The sequence below is a fragment of the Vespa mandarinia genome, chromosome 15, assembly GCF_050613455.1.
Source record: "Vespa mandarinia isolate Hongniang chromosome 15, ASM5061345v1, whole genome shotgun sequence".
Classification (NCBI taxonomy): Eukaryota; Metazoa; Arthropoda; class Insecta; order Hymenoptera; family Vespidae; genus Vespa; species Vespa mandarinia.
Genome location: NC_140824.1, coordinates 3,515,001 through 3,536,116, shown reverse-complemented (window position 1 = coordinate 3,536,116; position 21,116 = coordinate 3,515,001). Strand labels below are relative to the sequence as shown.

The 21,116-nt window shown below is 29.7% G+C and overlaps 2 protein-coding genes and 3 pseudogenes across 6 annotated transcripts in view; 3 read left to right on the top strand and 2 right to left on the bottom strand.

Moving 5' to 3' along the window:
• Nucleotides 1-213: 213 nt before the first annotated feature.
• LOC118444595 (protein lethal(2)essential for life pseudogene) lies at nt 214-1,265 on the bottom strand (annotated as a pseudogene).
• Nucleotides 1,266-3,179: 1,914 nt separating this feature from the next.
• LOC118444597 (protein lethal(2)essential for life pseudogene) lies at nt 3,180-4,318 on the top strand (annotated as a pseudogene).
• Nucleotides 4,319-5,754: 1,436 nt separating this feature from the next.
• Nucleotides 5,755-6,966, bottom strand: LOC118444598 (protein lethal(2)essential for life-like). Its single transcript, XM_035873004.2, has 2 exons — nt 6,308-6,966; nt 5,755-6,156 (listed from the first exon to the last, which is right to left on the bottom strand). The coding sequence occupies exons 1-2, from the start codon at nt 6,657-6,659 to the stop codon at nt 5,906-5,908; spliced, it is 603 nt and encodes a 200-aa protein (XP_035728897.1). The 5' UTR covers nt 6,660-6,966; the 3' UTR covers nt 5,755-5,905.
• Nucleotides 6,967-9,273: 2,307 nt separating this feature from the next.
• Nucleotides 9,274-10,296, top strand: LOC118444596 (protein lethal(2)essential for life pseudogene; annotated as a pseudogene).
• Nucleotides 10,297-11,110: 814 nt separating this feature from the next.
• Nucleotides 11,111-21,116, top strand: part of Mef2 (myocyte enhancer factor 2) — a 64,507-nt gene continuing 54,501 nt past the window's right edge. The window contains exon 1 of one of the 5 annotated variants that reach the window (XM_035872998.2): nt 11,111-12,127. The gene's annotated coding sequence lies outside the window, so the exon portion shown is untranslated. Of the gene's footprint in view, nt 12,128-13,738; nt 13,762-21,116 lie in introns of those variants that run through there. The other 4 variants (XM_035872997.2, XM_035872996.2, XM_035872993.2 and 1 more) reach the window with 4 other exon arrangements.

The following is a 21,116-nucleotide window of genomic DNA, read 5'->3' as shown; positions in this document are numbered from 1 at the left end:
TATTCCTTTTATACATAATTACACGCTGAATGAACAAACTTTCAATATCGAGCAAAGTGTCAAAATAAAATTGTAAATGAATTTATTTAATTGGGGAAAAAGTGATAGAGAAAAAAAAGTGTTAATCAAAATAGAATAAGATTTATAAAAAAAAAAAAAAAAAAGAAAGTTTCTTACTTTTATTATATAAAATGTTTACATATTTCATAAATTATAAAGTTTTATCCAATAGTAAAAATTCAAATAATACATTTAACATATAATAATGAGTAAAGAGATTAAAAAACTATTTTAGATAATTTTTTAAGCAGCTTTGACCGTTTTATCTTGCTCTCTCTGTTGTACTGGACTCTTTTGATTTTGCAAATCTTTTTCCTTTTCAGTTTCATCATACTTTGTCACATTATCTTTCAATGCAGGCTGTCCTGTATTCTGTATCTTTATGATCCTTTCTTTCTCTTCTAATGCCAATATCTTCTTAGGAACAATGATAGTAAGAATTCCATCAGAAGACAATGTAGAATATAATTGATCTATATCGCATTGCTCAGGAATCATATACTTTCTGAGAAACTGTCTAGATATTAAACCATGTTCGTCCTGTTTCTCTTCGTGCTTACCTTCGACCATAACATTTTTTCCTATCACCTTTACAGTCACTTCATCCGGTGCAAATTGTTGTACATCCAAAGTTACTTGAAACCTGTTTTTATCAGCTTCTACGGTCGACGTACCAGATGTTTTACGTGTCACACCTCTTTCGTATAGATGATGACGATGTTGTAAATGACGTCGAGGTCTATATATTAAAAGATTCGTATTTGTATCGTATGGGATCCATGAAGATGGCAAATCTTCAGGATTAAGAGATAAGCCAAAATGTTGATGAAAAATACGATGAGGACGATCCAAATTCTCCCACCAATTTGAAAATAATATTGGCAACAAAGACATAGTTCTTTTTTTTTTTATTTTATTTTATTTTATTTTATTTTTTTTTTTTTTATTTTTTTTCTATTCTTTTTCTTTTATTATTATTATTCAAGATATGTTCGAACAATTTATTTTGCTTCTGGTATCCTCTTCTTTAATTTCAAAACTAATCGATTTGTTAAACGTTGACTTTTCAATAAACTATCGATAAATATTTTTTATTAACCTTTAATCATTTTAAATCCGTATAATAATCCAAATATATTATTCCAACTTTTGTTCATTTAAATAATACAACGAGCAACGATAATTTATACATATGCACACTCACACGCGCACACACACGCACATATGTATATATGTTTATCTCTAAAAGCCGGTTCGAAGGTGGGGCAGATAATTTGACCAATAGCAAGCGAGTTAAAAAGCGCATTCTAGAAACGCAGAGAACTCTCTCGAATCGAATTTGCTAGAAAGAGCGCGAATTTCGAATGGACGCGCACATCTGTTCGATAAAATTATGATATCATTCGGAATATTCGAGATACATGAGTACGTATCTATTCTATCTTTAAATCTTTATTTCAAAATGTATGACTCATTGACATTATTTTTGAGAGTAGCGAGGCACGGGAAGAAAGATGAATGAATTTATATGGATTAATGATAATAAATGATTTGTATGCTATAATTAAATATTTTTGAACATGTATTTAAAAGACGAGAATATACGAGAATATTAATTGAATCAATGCCAAATTTATCTAACAAACGATCATCCCAAAAAATTTCATTCATTCGTAATGACAAAATTTATAATTGGAATAAAAATTTTATTATAATTGTAATAAATGAATTATTTATTTTTTATATTTTAATGGAATTTATTATCGTAAAAAAAAAGAAAAAAAAAAAAAAAAAGAATAATATCGAAGAGTGTATGACCTTATCTTTGCAAAACCGGTTTTTCGGAGATTAATCGATAGAAAAGGTCTTCTTTGTCGTACTAATAGTGAATAACTTTTCGAAAGTATATGTCCAAGGAAAGAAAAAAATAAATAAATAAATAATATTGTTGGTTATTTATTTATTTGTTGAATGGTATTTTATCGAAAAGAAATAAAATTGCGAAAGTTCCTTTTTTTGCTTTTTACTATTTAAACAACTTAAGATAAAAATGAAAAATAATATGTAAGTTATTGAATTATGGTCGTTTGCAAATATGGAAAACACAAAAGGATTTAATAGAAAATCGATGAAAGCGGCAAACATTGGATTACGAGGTGACAGACCTCTAAGGTAAACTTTGTAAAAAGGAAACTATCGTCTTGAACGTCTTTCACGACATAATTTTTATGGTTTCAATGAAATCATTTGAAAAATATTTAATTACTTATAATAATCAAACTAATTATGACGTATATTATGAATATAAAAAGATGAATAAGTCTTTTTATATTTTAACAATCGATCCATAAAAACAGTTAATCTTATTTCAAGGGACTTTCAATATAAAAAAAAAAAAAAAAAAAACAAAAAAAAAAGACCAAAAAAAATATATACAAAATCAAATTGTATTGATTTATAATCGTTTTAGTTGCAATGTCATCGATTTAAATTATACATTCATATTTTCTGCCTGTCGTTCAATATATAATGTAAAAATACAAATTAAATATGTAAATAATAATTCTGTCGATTATCTTTAAAAAAAGAAAAAAAATAAAAAGAAAAAAAAAGAAAAAAGAAAAAATTAGATCGAAAAGGTGAAACAAAGTGTGAGAAATATAAATGAATATTTGAAATATTTTTACGAGTATAGATTCTTTATTCGATAACTTTCGAAAATCTAACGATATCGAGAATTATCTTAGAAAAGTAAAAGAAATAAATATAACGAAAAACCATTGAAATTTCATTGGACAGATTGTAAATTTATATCGATCTTCTTCGAAGGAACCATCGAGAATCAACTAATCGTTGGTATTTTAAAGAGGATCGAAAGTTCCAGAATAAGAGAGATTTTTTCTAAAAATAAAAGATATGAATCATTTCGAATGATTTATCATAAAATTGATAATTCGATCTAATTAGATGATATATCGAATAAAATACCGAAAAGTGAAAAGCTGAGAACATTCTATTGGCAAAAGTATCAATGAAAACGCGCCGGCGCTATCGTTTCTAGATACTTCGTGAATGTTCGGCTCAGAGATCGGGCGATCAATAAAAGGCCGGTTCGGAGCCGACAACTGTCAGTCTTAGCCGAACAAGCAACGAGTAAGGATATAAACGAATTTCTAAAAACGAACTTTAAGAGAGTATAACAAGGCGATCATATAAAATAAAAAAGAAAGAAGAAAAAGAAAAAGAAAATTATTATTCTTTGTACGACAAAGAAGAAGTAAGAAGAAATATTTAAAAAAGAAAATGTCTCTGCTACCACTTATTTTCTCCGACTGGTGGGAGGATTTGGAAAGACCACATCATCTGATGGATCAAAACTTTGGCTTGGGATTGAATCCTGAACAACTTTTGACTATTCCAAACAGAATGGATATTCTAAGACAAAGGGAAAGATTTCCAATGAGTTATTATCGTCCATGGGCTGAATTAATTCGTCAAAAGGATAGCGGTACCTCGACTGTTAACGCTGATAAGGACAAGTTTCAGGTTGTCCTGGACGTTCAACAGTTTCAACCGAACGAACTCGACGTTAAGGTTACTGATAAATTTGTCGTTGTTACGGCTAAACACGAGGAGAAACGTGACGAACATGGATGGATCTCAAGACAATTTGTTCGTAAATATATAATCCCTGAACAGTGTGATATCGATCAAGTTACATCGAAATTATCTTCCGATGGTGTACTGACGATTATTGCACCGAGAAAGGAAGTACCCAAAATTGAGAACGAGAGAACGATCAAGATCGAACATACTGGAAGACCTGCTATGCAGACTAAATCTCAGAAACAACCAGAAAAACAAGAACAAGAACAGCAACAACAACAAGAAACCAACGAGGAAGAAAAGAAATAAGACGAAAAACGTTTCTTCTTTTTTTAAAAAAAAAAGAAAAAAAAATAAATAAAAAAGAAACGAGACAACATTGAACTAATCTTCAAGTTTTATTTCTATTGTTTTAATCGTACTCTTTCTTTTTCGCATTAATAGTTCCTCATTATTATTAGTATTAGAATAATACATTATACGATTCTCTTAAATTGCTAATTTTAAATATTATTAATATTAGCAACCATTGATCGAATATTCATTTATATGTATAATTGAAAAACGACAAACAAATATGTGTGTTTTCATTATATACTTTTTCGTACTTACAAATATATAATAAGCTATCTTTTCCTTTTTTTTTATAATTTAATAAATACAAACATATTATCGTATAATTCGAAATATCTTGTTAATCATCGTATCCCTCTTTTCCTTGAAAATATTTTTAATATAATTACCAAAATATTTTTGATAATTTTATATAATAAATTTGATTTCAATTGAGGATACCTTAACGAATTTATTTCTTTATACAGATAGATTCAATAATACAATATTTTCGTCTATTTGTATGATAGAAATATCATAAAAGAATATTTCGAAAAAATATATATGGCTATGAAAATGACGAAGTTAAATAATAAATAAATTTATTTTCAATTTTCATTGACCTTTAGAAGACATTCGCGTCCGTCGTATGAAAACAAGATTTAGTACAGAACATAAATATATATGAGTTTGGCGGTCAAACGAGATCCGAACGTAAACGATGACGATTGTAGAGCAAAATAGAACAATTTATGCATTCTTCTCGTGATTTTATTCTTGCCAATGGCTAAAAATAGCGCGAGTTAATTTAATCAACAAAAGTTATATATATATATATATTTATTGTACATAAAAAATAAAAAATGTAAAATTAATATGCATGTATTTTTAAGTGTTTAAATATATGTAAAATTTTTTAATAAAACTTTGTTTAAAAATATACACACACATATGTGTGTATGTGTGTGTGTGTATGTATGTATGTATGTATTATATATATTTAACTACTACATGTATATATAGTTGAAAACTTAAATATTTGTACAGTAGAAATATGGAAATGTATACTGTACTATGCGAATACTTATGTCCGTCACTTGTCCGATTTTGTTTTTTATTTATAAATACATAAAAACTTTTATACGAAACTTTTATTTTAAATATATATACATATATATTATACAAAATATATGTCTATCTGTCAATATAATATTGGAAAATAATAATATTTCTTCAAGTTTTTTTGTTCGTATAAAAACAAAACTGCGATTTTCTAATTACCATCTAATGGTCGTGAAATAATTAATATTTAAAAGTATTATAGTGCATATTTACTTAATTCGGAAGGAAATATCGATAATATACTTTTTACTGAGTTATATAAAACTTTTACAGAGAAATTCTTTTACAGAGAAGTTATATAAAAAGTATATGAACAGTTGATTACATAAACCATGATTTCAAAGTCAAATATAAGTTTTAATTTGAAACATCTTCTAGCAAAAAATTTATTATCTTTTCTATTACGATTAAATCATAATCCATTGCAATTATCAGCAATTTCTATCTTTCTTATTTCATGAGTCACGGAGCTTCATGATTATATGTTTACGTGTCTTTCGTGTGATTTCAGAACAATTATGTTGATTTAACATACTTCAAATTATTAGATAAAAATATAAAATTATTTGGATAATTAGTGAATACAAGGATATCTTACGTAGCAAGACGATATTGAATGGATAACAAATTAAAAATATTCTATTAATATATATTACAATATATTATAACAAATGGATCATTGTAAGAGATAATAAAAAATAATAACAGAATACAATGAAAAGATGTACGAAGAAGAATGTAGAATGAATAGGATTCTATTATTTTTTTTCATTTTTTTTTTTTTTTATTGTTGCGAAGTAGTCTTCTTCTTATCATCGTTTTCTAATGCTGGTTTCCCCGTATGTTCGATCTTAACAATTCGTTCTTTCTTTTCTTCAATAGCCTCTGGTTTTCTAGGTGCTGTTATTGTCAGGATACCGTCGGAAGATAAAGAACTTGTTGCTTTCTCAGGATCACATTGGTCAGGTACCAAATATTTTCTGACAAAGTGTCTGGATATGACACCATGATCGTCTTGTTGTTCTTCGTGTTTGCCTGTTAAAAAAAAAAAAAAAAAAAAGAAAGGAAAAAAACCAATTTAAAATAAAATAAAATAAAAAAAAAAAAAAAGAGATAGCAGGAAATATTCATCCATCAATCCAATTTAGATTTCATCAGCAAGTTGATTGAATCATTTGATCCTTACCTTCGACAACGATGTAATTATTAACGATCTTGACGTTAACTTCCTCAGGCTTGAATTGTTGAACGTCCAAAGCTACGTGAAACTTATCCTTATCATTTTTAACAACAGACCAACCACTGTTATCCTCGTCGCGAATAAGATCAGCCCATGGTCGATAATATTTATAAAATGCCGAGGACGCTGAGAATGGTGAAAATCTTCTACTTTCCAATTTGTCTAACATGGATGATCCAAAAAATTGTTCCGGATGAATTCCCATGCCAAAACGTTGATCATACAATCTATGTGGTTGCTCCAATGTTTCCCACCAATGAGAAAATAATTTTGGGATTAGCGACATTTTCGATCTCATTAATGCACCTTTATTATTTTTTTCAAAACGTTTCTATTATGTTTCACGTTTAATTGAAATCTGATGTAATCACTGTCTCGATGAAATTTTTCTTCTATTAGAGTGTTCACTCGTTGTTAGTTGCACGTTTACTGAGTCGACAGATTTCCGTGACGTGCTTTTATATCTGTACCAGGTAAGGCGACGTGTAAGGAGGGATGCATTCGAGTCTTTCATCGAAATTTCGAGACAATACTATCGACGGTTTCATTTTATGGAAATTCTAGAACACATCCAAAATCTTCTTTTTTCTATCTCTTTGATATACGTCAATTCGAACGTATTTGTTTGTTTAATAAATAATAAATGTAATAAAATTTTTTTGTTTATAATAATGTATGCTGATTTTTTCTTTTTTTTCTAATGCAATTTTATCAAATTCTTCATCATATTTTATCAGATCATATTTTATAGATGCACTTTTTTGAAATGTTAATTGTTATTTATTATATTAAAAAACAAATAGAAACGATTTCAAAAATAATGTAATTTAAAGATTACGTGTCATTACATTAATAACAACGTGTTTCAAATTTTTAAATAGAACGCCAAGTCAACAACGCCTAAGTGCATCGGCCGTGGTTATTCTCAGAGAGTTGCATAGCAATATATCTATGCACGCATACATAGATTTATTTTTCAACGAATTCATGACTTTATTCATTCCATTTTAAGACGTACTTCTTTCTTTTCTCTTTTAATATTAACTTTATAACTCACTTGATTCATTTATTAGGATATGAAATATAGCAAAAAAAAAAAAAAAAAAAAACGATGCAATTTCTTGTCAAAAATAATAAATCCAATTTACGGAAAAGGAATATTTCTCATGAAAACATTCTAATATTCTTGTTTTTGATTAGATAAGCCACACGTATAGGCTATGTTTGTTATCAATTTATTATCGACGCAATAGAAGTGAATAAAAAAAAAAAAAAAAGACGCAACGTATATCTATAATTAACTAAAAATATGATTTACATACGGAAATAGTTTTTTCGTAGATATTTTCTTACGAATTTTGCAAACCTTTTCTTTTCCCTTTTATTTATTTATTTATTTCGAAAATATAAAATATTTTATATATATAATGCAATTTTTTCCCGAAAAATTTTCACGAAAATGAAAGACTATTTTGAATGGACACATAATGATTTTCGTTCTATTTGTTTAATATAAATAAACGTATAGAAATCGTTTGAAAATTGATTAGAGACGTTAACTAGACGGAAACATTTGTGATATGTTTTGCGAGGTGTAATTTTCAATGCGCCGACGTATGCATCGTCGTTGTGTTATGTCTCGAAGCTCGAGTACATTGACCGTTATCTCTTTTCTCTCTTTTTCTTTTTCTTTCTCTCTCTCTCTCTCTCTTTCGATCTCTCTCGATCTTTTTGTAATACAAAGTTCTTCAACAAAGTTCTCTTCAACAAAATTTATATAATAACGAATGTTTTTGACATGCACTACTGTATACGCATGTTTGACCTTATCCATTAAAAAAATGGATTAAGGTCAAATTTTTCGCATTATGTTTCTACATAATTTCTTTTTCTTTTTCTTTCTTTTTTGGTATAATTTTTTTTTTGTTTCTACTTATTATTGATACTTAATGTAACTCTATTGTTTTCTTTTTTTTCGTTTTTAAGGAAAATAGTCTTCTTATTACGCGTTACAATACATTTTTGAAATTTCGTTTATATTCACCCAAAAAAAAAAATATAAAAAAATAAAAAAAAATAAAATAAAATGAAAAATAGAAAGTAATGAATTAGACTTTTGTAAAATTCGAGCAAATGTTATTACACGTAATATTGTAAATACGTGACTCTTCTTTTTAAAAATAGCATAAATTTCGTCATCCTAAGCGTGAGTCAACGTTACTGTACTATAAAAGAAGTTTAAACAGATGCATAAATACGTATACGGTACGCCTTATTTCTTTGTTTATCTCTCAGTTAAAGTATAAAAAAAAATTATGTATGTATGTGTATATATATATATATATATATATATATATATATATGTATCGTATTAATTTTAATTAAAGACTAGTACGAAATATTTGTCATTGAGCCTTTGCACGACCGATAAAATATTATTACAATTTTCAACTTCAATTGTTAACAAAATTATTCGAAATTAATGAACAAACGAATTTTCAATTCGTTAGATCAAAAAATCTTTGAGAATTTTTCAGTCTTTATATTTTAAATATTATTTTATTTGTCCTTCTTTTTTCTTATCAATTTTAAACTTACAAATGTTTCATACTTGACATACGTGAGCAATTATAAACTATTGACATATAAAACAAAAAAAAAAAAAAAAAACAAAAGTAACGATCGAATAATTAAGAGAATAGAAATTAAAATAAGAAGAATAAATATAAACAAAAACATACGCAACGTCGATTGATATACTAATTTCTTGGTGCGTTGTCCTTGATAAGAAGAGCACACATAAAACTGAATTTTTAAATTCCTTACGTGGCGTTTTGGCATTTCTGGAAATCTCCTTATCCCCTCTACCGATAGAAACAGTTGCACATAAATACAGGCATGGATGGGAATGTTATTCAGTTGCAGCAAAACATACGAGAGAGACGTGCAAAGAGAAAACTTACTGCGACATTTCTTTTTTTTTTTTCTTAAAAATATCAAACGTGTAAGAGTTTACAAGATAAACGAAGTAATCATTACTTTGAAGTAAATTGTATAAAAACAAGAAGAAGAAGAAGAAGAAGAAGAAGAAGAAGAAAAAATAAAAGAATAATTATGACGCCTCTACTACCATTAATATTTTCTGCTTGGTGGACAGATTTAAATCGGCCTTATAAGCTGATGGATCAGAATTTTGGATTAGGCTTGTTTCCTGAAGAGGTTCGAATAATGGATAAATTTTATCCATTGCCTCTTCTTAATAAGGCTATTTCAGATCTGTATTACCGACCGTGGGCTAATCTCTTTAAATTGGATGACCATGGTGATTTCTCGATCATTAACATGGATATGCATACCTTCAAGGTCATACTAGATGTACATCAATTCAAACCCGAAGAGATCAGTGTAAAGGTCGTTAATAGATACCTCGTTGTCGAAGGTAAACACGAAGAGAGAAGGGACGAACATGGTTTCATTGCGAGACAATTCGTCCGTAGATATTTGCTTCCTAATCAAGTAGATGCCGATAAAGTTTCCTCGTATATATCGACCGATGGAATATTGACCATCACGGCACCTATTAAAGGGAATCTGAAACAAACAAATGAGGAGAAGATTAAAATTGAATTTATCGATAAACCGACGACAAAACGTAAAAACGGTGAAAAGGAAATTATAGAGGAAAATAATAATCGTGAGGAAATTACAACCCAAAAAGGTACTACCCAAACGGCAAAAATTCCACAGAAATAAAAATCACCTATAGCTACTTTATATACCGTATCATTCCTCTTATAAAGTTTAAGACTGATACACGTTAATCCCAGTTAATGAATTTCTTGTTAATTAATAATTATTTTTAATATTATCGTTCAATGTTATATAAGCATTGTAAGCTTTATATGGATAATATTAATAAAAGAAGATAAATTACAGATTTAAAGTCTTTATATTGTACTGTGTGAACAGTTAAAATCTTATTATCCCTTTTACTTAAGATTTTTATTTCAATTTGCTTAAAATAATTGATTAGCTTTAATAAGCTAAAAATTTATCTTGGTACAAATAGTGTTAAAAAATTTTTTAAAATAATTGTAATGTTATTATCGTTTTATTAATATTTGAATATTAATATAATTTTTGTTTTGTCAAGCTATTCTTATCATAGCTCAATAGATCTCTGATAATATATTTGCTTTTATTTTAAAAAAAGAGGTTATTACAATGAAATAAAAATGAACGTAAAATTCTGTAAAAGTTATCACGCATATAGATAAAAATATTCATTAGAAACAAACAATGAGTCATTTTATAGGTATTTACATTATATAGATCTATCATATAGATTAACTTGCAACAATGTATATACTGTGTTTGTATCTGTGTATATGAAAATTGTATCTAATTCTTATATATTATTACATAACAACGACATAATTTTACCTTTTAAATTTATCCGATATATAAGCTGATATATTAACTAACAATTTCATCATTTTACAAGTTAAATATAACATTTAATTCAATGTTACAAATTTAAAAGTAGAATAATGACAGTTCGACGCTGTAAAACTACGCCATATTGTTTTGAATAGGACACAGGCGATTGGACGAAAATATCGAACCAATAAAATTCGAGCATTTAGTTGCAACGTTATTGACTATTAATTCATTAACCTTGTTCGTTTGCATAGAATAATAAAAAAAGAAAAGATACGACGATTGATATTGAATATCAATGATCAAACAATTTTAATGGATATACAATGATCCAATAATCGTACGATAATAACCTGTTTACAAACATTACGGGATTACTTTATTACGTAGACGGTTTCTCTCAGCCAATCATCGTTCGCCTAACAATATGGCGAGATATCGCGAAAAAAGATCAGTCAGTCTTTCGGCACGCTTCGCGTAAACAACTTTCTATTGAGTCATGAAGGACATTAAAATCGAAAGAAAAAGGACATGTATATATATATATTTATTTATTTTCATATATTTCTCATTACGTGATCGAACGTCGAAGTGAAAAGTTACCGTTTAAATAACTCCAAGAGAATTTTGGGTTAAGCGATTGTCTAACCTGTGACTCAATGTCATGCTTCAAGGTAAACTATCGATGACGTCAGTGTACGTCACTTAACAAGTGGGAGTGGATGGATAGATGTCGGCAGTCTTGGTCGGTTTCGCGAATCGCAGTTGGAATCTGTAGAAGACCAAACCGCTTCGACGCGATAATGTTACGCGTTTCTTAGCGATGTAGGCGCGCACATCGGTTGAAGGAAAATCAAAGAGTGCGAGAGAGAGAGAAAGAGAGAGAGAGAAAGAACGAACGAAAGAGTGTGTAAGCGAGAGAGAGAGAGAGAGAGCGCGAATGAGAGCGAGAGAGAGAGAGTGAGAGCAGAAAGTGGAGAAGAAGAAGAAGAAGAAGAAGAAGAAGAAGACGACGACGACGACGACGACGAAGACGACGAAGAAAAAAAAGAAGAAGAAAAATAAGAAAAAAAAGGCAACGGCGAAAAAGAAGAAAAAGTGGCGTCGACTCGTTGCACGTGTTTTCGCGGTTCGATGGAAAATCACCGATATCGTTTTGCGCATGCCCGAGAGCCGATGACGTCACGAAAATTGTGGTTTTGATCAAACTCGCTCTCGGTCCTTTTTTTTCCCCGTACGACACAATAATGTTGCTGCGCGAAGTCAAATAATTAGCGGTGTGAAGGGGGAATCGTCCGGAAGCCGAGGACCCGCCGGTGACAAACTGTGAGTAACGTCGTTTCCTCCTCGCCTGTTTACCCTTTTCAAAAAGTCATTCGTCAGGAGTTATACAGTCTGTTAGGGGGGACATGGCCTTCACGCACGTATACACATGCACGTTGCTACCGTGCGATTTTCGGTTGAGACAGGGAGAAAAAGAAGAGTGAAAGAAAGAGAGAGAGAGAGAGAGAAAGAAAGAGAGAGAGAAAGAGGGAGTAAGAACGTTGGGTGTATCTGGTTTTGTGATGTGTGTGTGTGTGTATGTGTGTATATGTATAATGGAGAGTGAGAGAGAAAAAAGAAAGAAAGGAAGAAAGAGAGAGAGAGAGAGAGAGAGAGAGAGTCAGAGAGTCAGAGAGAGAGAGAGAGAGATTAGCTCGTCGCGATGCATCTTGGCCGAGCACTTAACACCGTCCCTCGTATGCGAGCTTACGCTTAACGAAGGTCGAATGAGTTGAGCAAAGACGTGTGTGCCTTCTGTGTACTGTGTGTTCGTCGAACGAGATATATTGATCTCGTGAATTTCGAATTACAAGCAAACAGAGAATCGCCTGTTTCGTGGATATTCGAATGATAGGGTTGTCTCTACTTAACGTTACATTCCAAGATCATTTAAATCTTTTGAATTTCCTTTATGGTTTAATATGTTCTTACTCACATATTTCAGATTTATGAATTAATATATGATTATTATGTTAAGGTGATAATACTACTGAAAACTTATAGTGAATCTTATAGGAATGGTTCATGATAATATATAGATTTTATAAAGGATATATTTAAAAGTTATCATATAAAATTGAATTTATTTATTTAAAGTTTTCATACATAGATCCTGGTGTGCTTTGGAATGTCGCTTTGATTGCAATTGCTTTCTTAAATAATTCTTAATGCTTTATGATGCATGGAATGAATTCAACTTCTTATTATATTGTATTCATTGGATATGGTTTAAGGAATGTTATATTTTATTGGTATTATCTAGAAAATTATTAACTAACATGTAAGAAATATTATTGTCTACAATGGTGATCATATAAACCATATAGATCTAATACATTTTAATTTAAATTATTATAACCTTTTTATATTGAAATTCTTTATAAAATCTAAATCAAGAATATTCTCTAGTAGCATCTATTCTAATCTATCAATTAATTTAATAATCTGTTTTATATTTATTAAAAGTACATTCATATAACAAGGAGAATATGAATGTTTATGTATTATCCTTTCAGTAGATTCTTTTATAGATATTTTATTACAGAAACATGTGTCATCTTATCGAATAGAATGCATCAATGTTCTCTAAGCTCTTAATATTCATACTAATTGCGGAAAAACACTGAAGTTCTTTTATAATCATTAAGTGAAGTAAAGAGAAAACAAAAACAAATAATATGCAATGTTGAACACGTTCTATGAGATACTGCCATCTGCCGGTGATGTCTCGTACGCATAAAACTGCACCGGTATTGCAGAAGAATGATTTTTCCTTCGTTATAAACATTTCGAGATGTACGATTTACGCAGTAAATTTCAACGATTGCATGTGCGTAAAATTATCGAAACAATAGATAGAACATTAGACAGGAGTGACAAATATGAAGAAAAGAAGATAATTGTGAAGAAACTTGCAGGTAAACTTTACCTTTTGTTTCTTTTTTTTCCCCCTTTCTTTCTTTTTTTTTCCCCTCTTTCAACGTTTAAACGATAATGAAAATCGTGGTAAATAACGTTCGTGGCACTTCGTCGCTTTATATATATATATGTTTTTTTTCTTTTTTCTACAGAACGAGATCGTAATCATCGATCTATCTTCGTTTTCTTTCTTTTTTTTCTTTTCCATTTTTTTTTTCTTTTTTCTTTTTAATTCTTCACACATATAACACGTACACAAGACGCATATATAGATACATATATACATACTTTTATAATCTTATCAAGTTAAGCGAGATGAGAGATTTCCGTCGAACTTAAGATCGAATGACATCCGGTCTTAGAAGAAGATCGATCGAAAAATATTTTTTCATGGATCCTCCACCACGTTTACATTTTCCGGTTATGGAAAGTCATTTCTTTAGGAATACAAATACACGCGCATGTATGTTCCCTTATGTATTTATGCATGTATATATATATATATATATATGTATATATAAACACATATATAGTCGCACATGCGTACGTTTATACGCGCGTAAGTTTATGCGCACGCTTGAGGATTCTTAAGCCTCTTATGTTCGCTCGTTTGGGCAATCTTATCGGGGATGATCGTTTTTATCATAAGATTTTTAATAAGGAAAAAAATTTAATAAATAGAGAGAGAGAGAGAGAAAGAGAAAAGAATTCTAGATCTACATGATGTCCACTAACGACATATAAATATATAATAATAATAATAATAATAATAATAATAATAATAATAATAATAATAATAATAATAATAATAATAATAATAATAATAATAATAATAATAATAATAATAATAATAATAATAATAATAATAATAATAATAATAATAATAATAATAATAATAATAATAATAATAATAATAATAATAATAATAATAATAATAATAATAATAATAATAATAATAATAATAATAATAATAATAATAATAATAATAATAATAATAATAATAATAATAATAATAATGCTTATCTCGCGCAATGCCGTGACCTCATAGCACAATACACAGGTACAATATGCCTCCTCGAACATATGTAAATTTCTAATATGTATGACCTAAACGTTGACTCTTTTCATTCATAGAAATGCGTGACACGGTGAGAATGGACTACTAGATCATTCGATGACATAAATCTTTATGAGAGAGAGAAAGAGAGAGAGAGAGAGAGAGAGAGAGAGAGAGAGAAAGATAGAAAGGAAACAGAAACAACTTTATCGGAATTCTCATTGAAGATTATTATTGTTTTCGAGGAAAGGAAGTTTTATGTATCGCCAATTGCGATAAATTACTTTTCTACTTTTCACGGTGGATAAAATCGTGAGATATCTGTTATTTATTATGTAATTTTTCTTTCTTTCTTTCTTTCTTTCTTTTCATTTTATTTTATTTTATTTTATTTTATTTTATTTTATTTATTCTTTTTTCTATTTTTTTATTTTTATCTATTTATTTATTTTTTTCTTTTTAATTTGTTAAATATATCCGGGAATATATTTCTCCCTTTTTTGTTTTATTTTGTCGTGTGCATTTGATGTCTCACGCAAGGAAAAGAATCCAGAACGAAATCACGTAGGAATGGTTTGATATTTTTCTTCCTTTTTTTTTCCCCTATTTCTCTCTCTCTCTCTCTCTCTCTCTCTCTATCTTTTTTTCTTTCTCTATCTTTTTTTTCTTTCTCTTTTTTCTTCTTCACGTTCGTCGACAATACAAAACTATGTTTGCCTTCATTTTATTCATGGCATGCGGAACATTCGTAACGCAACAATACGCTTTATACGAGATGAAAGGCAAATGAATATCCAATAGAAACGCATAAGTTCTCTTCTTGGCTCCCATGTAACATATGTATCCTTATAACATGTACTTTTCGTTTTCACTACATCAAACAAGTTGTCAATTTTACGACAATTGAAAGATCATTTGAAATCATTCGTCTTCTCCTGTATAGTGTGTAATATAAGTATGTATCTTTTCTTTTTTTTTTTTTTTTTTTTTTTTGAGGGGATAGGGTAATTGGGGATGGAGGTGAGTGTGGGGCTGAAAATATGTTTAAACGAATCCATTTTCAATATTTTTAAAATATCACAAGTAATCTGTAAAAACGATGGATCGAAATTTCGTTAGCTTCAAAAAGAAAAAAAAAACGAGAGAGAGAGAGAGAGAGAGAAAGAGAGAGAGGGAGAGAGAGAGAAAATTACGGAGTCTAACGAACTCGGTTCCGATTTCAGAAGATCCTCGAACGTATTAAATAATAACTAGATTAAAACCTTTTTTTTTATTTTTTCCTCCCTAGAAACTCGACGTTATCTATGTAGCATACGAGATCATGTTAACGATTCGTTGACGGGCCTTTAAATATTCGCGAATTTCGAAAAGCTATTACGTTAATAATTGAATAAGTATCATATATAAATATATAAATATATATATATATATATAAATATATGCGACTAACTTGTTTTTGTTGATGATATTCTTGAAAAACTTATGCATCGTATAGATTTATAGAAAGATATTTTCTCTCTTTCTCTTTCTCGTTTCTCGATGTGCATATTTTCGATCGTAAAGCCCGAAAAAAGGTTCGACTTCATAAAAATTCTACGAAGAAACTGCAACGTCGCGGTCTCAACATCGATCCATCTGAGAGCCTCAGTTAGAGAGAAAGAGAAAGAGAAAGAGAAAGAGAAAGAGAAAGAGAGAGGAGGGATATAGAGAAATAGATGTGGATAGATAGAGGTAACGAAAGGAGTTGAGAGAGAGAGAGAGAGAAAGAGAGAGAGAGAGAGAGAGAAAGAAAATGGTTTCATCGATAATCTTTCTCAGGAATATACGCTGTAAGAGCTGACGTCATACGTTTTGGAAACGTTATGCAAGCCACAACTAATGCTAAGACAAATTTCATATAACTCCCTCCCCTTTCAGATCGCTTCTTTCGTACATCGTGTACCAATCTTACACGTATTCGTCCACGTATATATATGTAAGTTTGATTGTGTGTTATCGTACGAATAAATCGCGTTACGATAATTCCTTTTTTTTCCTCGTTTCTCGTTAATTTGAGATAATTATGACGAAGTAGTACAATGTCATGAATTATTTATTAAAATTTATAAAATCTCTTTTACCCGAAAATTTAGTAATGACGGAAGAAAAATAGGAATAAGGAATAAAGAAGAAGAGAAAGAGAAAGAGTGAGTGTGTATATCTGTTTGTGTGTGTATGTGTGTGTACGAGAAAGAGAGAGAGAGAGAGAGAGAGAGAGAGAGAGAGAGAGAGAGAGAGAGAGAGAGAGAGGGAGAGAGAGAGAGAGAGAAAAGGAAAATCGTACAAAACGTTTCGCGTTGTTACGTATTACGCAGGTACATTTAAAAAAAATAGCCCCTTTTCGTGCTAATGCATCCGTAAAAAGGGAGCAGCGGTCGCTTGGAGTTTCGCACGTGAAACACGCCCATCTCCGAGGCTCGTTTCACGCTTGAAACCAACGTTGATGAGGAGAACTGACGAATGACACGCGAAAGAGAATTTCAATTATCATTTCAGGTGGCGAATTTCTTTCAACGACATATACTTTGCAACTTTGTTGATAGGTGAAACTTTTTAACTTTGATATATGTATATGTATATATATCTTCTTCACTTTATTATTATTATTATTATTATTAGTATTATTATTATAATTATTATTATTTTCTTTTTTTCCCTTTTGTTTGTTTGTTTGTTTTTTTTTCCTTTTCTTTGTAATTTATTTTTTATCAAAAAGTTCTAGAAACAAATGATCGAAGTTCATTGAGATTAATTTATTAGTGCTGCCGTTCGATACAATCGATATAGAAATAGATAAAGATCACTTACGATACTCGAACAGTTCCTCCTTATTCTTCCTCTTCAATCTCAAAAAGATAAATCGTGATAACGGGCAAGTTGTATCGCGAATCAAGGATAAGTTATAGATTTCTTTTCCTTGTCTTTTTTCTTTCTTTTTTTGTTTCGTTTGGAATTTTTTTCTCTTTCTTTTTTTTTTCTCTTTCTTTTTTTTTTCTTTTTTCCTTTTTTTTTTCTTTTTTTCTTTCAAAGAATACTCGATGCAAAAAATTCAGACAAGACGAACTTTCTCTTTCAATAAGAATAGAGATATAAATTTAAAAGAAAAGGTAAATATCTTCGATTAACACGTTCCTCGATACAATTTTCTTTCCTTTTATTTATCTAATATTCCTTATCGAAAAAAAGTCAAACATGTATATATATATATATATATATATATATATATATATATATATATGTATTTATATATGTATGTATTATTTTTATTTTTGGTTTTATTTATTTTTTCTTTTCTTTCTTTTTTTTTTTATTATTTTTTTTTTCTTGATCAAAATAAAAGTACGCGCAAATAGGAACTTAACGAGTTCACGTCGATTGTGGAGAGAAAAATAAATGATCAGGTCCACATGGAATTTTTGTGTTTAAAACGAGCTCGAGAAACAAAGATATAAAAATTCGAATTGATGAAGTTTTTTCTCTCTCTCTCTCTCTCTCTCTCTCTCTCTCTCTCTCTATTTCTCTCTCTCTCTCTTTTTTTCTTTTTTCGTATAATCATCGCGCGAGTTTGGCTTGCTTTTTAAAAATTTTAAATCGATCAAATCCAAAAAATGCATATAATCAAGGGCACCGAATTCAAGATTTATATCACGTTGCATATTTCATATTCTTTATCTACGAGATAAGCAAGAAGGTTTATATTCGTTACGATATATACTCAGAAGTTGGAACGTTTTAAATGTTTCTCTTGTGTGTTCGACCGAACACACAATATTTTTATATGGGTCGGAGTATTGACCAATTTGGCTAGGAGAGTAAGTACTTTGAAATTCTGACGCTCGGTTTAATAATTGAACATTAGCAAAGTATTTTAGGTACACCGATCGAGATAGATACCTAATAAGAGAAATGCAAATGCATTAGGATAGTATCTGGATTATAGGGTTATGAAAGCGATCGAGAGCGGGAAATAGTATTAGAAACTATTTTTCTTTTTCTTTTTTTCTTTCTTTTTTTGTTTTTTTTTTTTTCCTTTCTTTTTTACAACTTTATAAATTCGAACAATTTTTATGAGTAACACACATACACAAATATGTACACACATATATATATATATATATATCTTTTCGTTTATTTATAAGACGTAACACATTGCAAGAGAAATCACGAACATAAAAATACATTCTGATAGTTTGAAAGACGAAGGTGCCATTAGATCGACGATATATCGATCGTTATCTTTCTCTTTCTCTTTTTCTTTCTCTCAGAGTGAAATCAGATCTCGCGAAAAAGGTCAGGTTTCAGTGTTGGACCTTGCCGACCTTTCGACCTCTTTTCAACCCCAAAAACTATTTAATGATACTAACTCACCTTTTTGAAGATTAAACTGTTTTGTATAAAAAGGGATACATACGAGGATCAATGTAAATGTTTAGAAGAATAATAAAAGGATAGAAAGTGAATAAAAGCTAGAGAGGTTTAATGGAAAAAAGAAAAAAAAATAAGAAAGAAAAGAAAAAGAAAGAAAGAAAGAAAGAAAGAAAGAAAGAAAGAGAGAAAGAAAAAGAAAAAAATCTCTTTGAGTTATTTTTTTTTTATTCTTTCCTTTTAGAATCTTCTTTCTTCCCTCGTTAGATCTATCCTCCCCCTCTCTCTCTCTCTCTCCCTCTCCCTTTACCTCTCTCCTTCTCTCCCTCTCTCTTTCCCTGACTTTTTTCTTTCTATCTTTTTCTTTGGAGACAGGAGCATATCAGGTCGCCGTTGACGTAAGCCCATCTACCTGGTCCGTGCAAATCCGATCAGTTTTTCATCCCTCTTTCACGTGTAAAACGCACGTGGGTATCGCCATCGCCATCGCCATCACCATGAAGCGTACTTACGTCGTTCGCATCGCTTGTCTTGTAAAAGCGTTCGACGTAGGTGGTTCTCTCTCTCTCTCTCTCTCTCTCTCTCTCTTTCTCTCTCTCTTTTTCTCTCTTTCTCTCTTTCTCTCTTTCTTTCGTTCTCTCTCGATGACGAGAGAAAGAGAGAACTTTGATACTACAATATGCATGGAATCGTCTCGACCCTCTCCCTTTTTTTGTTCTTTTCCAATAACCCTATTCTCTCAGTAACTCTTATATATTCTCTCCCTCATTTATTATCCGATTCTTTGACACTCGAATAAATCATCACTTTGTGAGATATTCAATACACAATTCAGGATATAACAACACGTACAAATGCACACACACACACACACACACACACACAGAGAGAGAGAGAGAGAGAGAGAGAGAGAGAGAGAGAGAGAGACACAGACGGACACAGACATTTTTGTCTTTTCATTTTCCTTTTATTTTACATGCGATCCTATCTAATCGATATTTCGAGTCACGTTGTTAGATAATAAATCGTATATTATACATATTTATTTCGAAAACGAATATATCTTCCTCTTTTTTTTTTCTTTCTTTTCTTCTCTTTTTCTTTCTTTTTTTTTTTTTTTTGTTTATTTCATTTCTTTTATTTTTGTATTTCTTCTCCTTTTTTTTCTTTTTCTTTTTTTCCTCCTTATTTCAACCCATTAAAGATCCTTTATGTTGTTCTATATATTGTCTTTAATGTATTTCTTCTTGGAATGTAATTATGAGTAATCCTTTACTCTCTCGCTGAATACAGTTTTGCGTGACCAATTTTTCATGTTAACATGTTTCTGAATTTATTATTTCAAATGTATCGCAATAATGTTGATAGTAGCAGTAACGGTAGTATTGGTAATAATATAAGTATGGGGAATACCTTTGTAGAAAAAGGAATGGACGTGGAAGAACCTAGAAAATTCTTCGACATTCCTGGGAAACTTTGCTAAGAAATTTCTTCTGCTTTCACCGATCCTTTCCCGTAATTCTCTTTTTCTTTTCCAGTATAGTTGCAGAATGCAACAGTTTTATCTATGCACGGGTACAACATTGTGAATGTGTATTTCCATTGAAACATGGTAGCAAATGATTAAAGAGAAAATCATTGCCATAAGAAATATAATTCCTGTAAAAGGCTTAAAAAAAAAAAAAAAAAAGAAAAAAAAAGAAAAATGCAAAAAAGTCATTCGAATTTCATGCAGCCATAAAATGATAATCATTTTAAAATATTCATATTGAATTATATTACTTCGAGAGATCTATAAATTTGTTTATCAGAAATCAATGACTTACTAAATATGTATATAAGTATATACTAAATATGTATATACTTATATATAAGCTGTATTATATAATTGAC

Coding starts and splice junctions, on each gene's coding strand:
- LOC118444598 (XM_035873004.2), bottom strand. CDS start 6,659: ATGAGATCGAAAATGTCGCTAATCCCAAAATTATTTTCTCATTGGTGG. Junction 6,157..6,307: donor TAATTACATCGTTGTCGAAG/GTAAGGATCAAA, acceptor TTTTTTTAACAG/GCAAACACGAAGAACAACAA.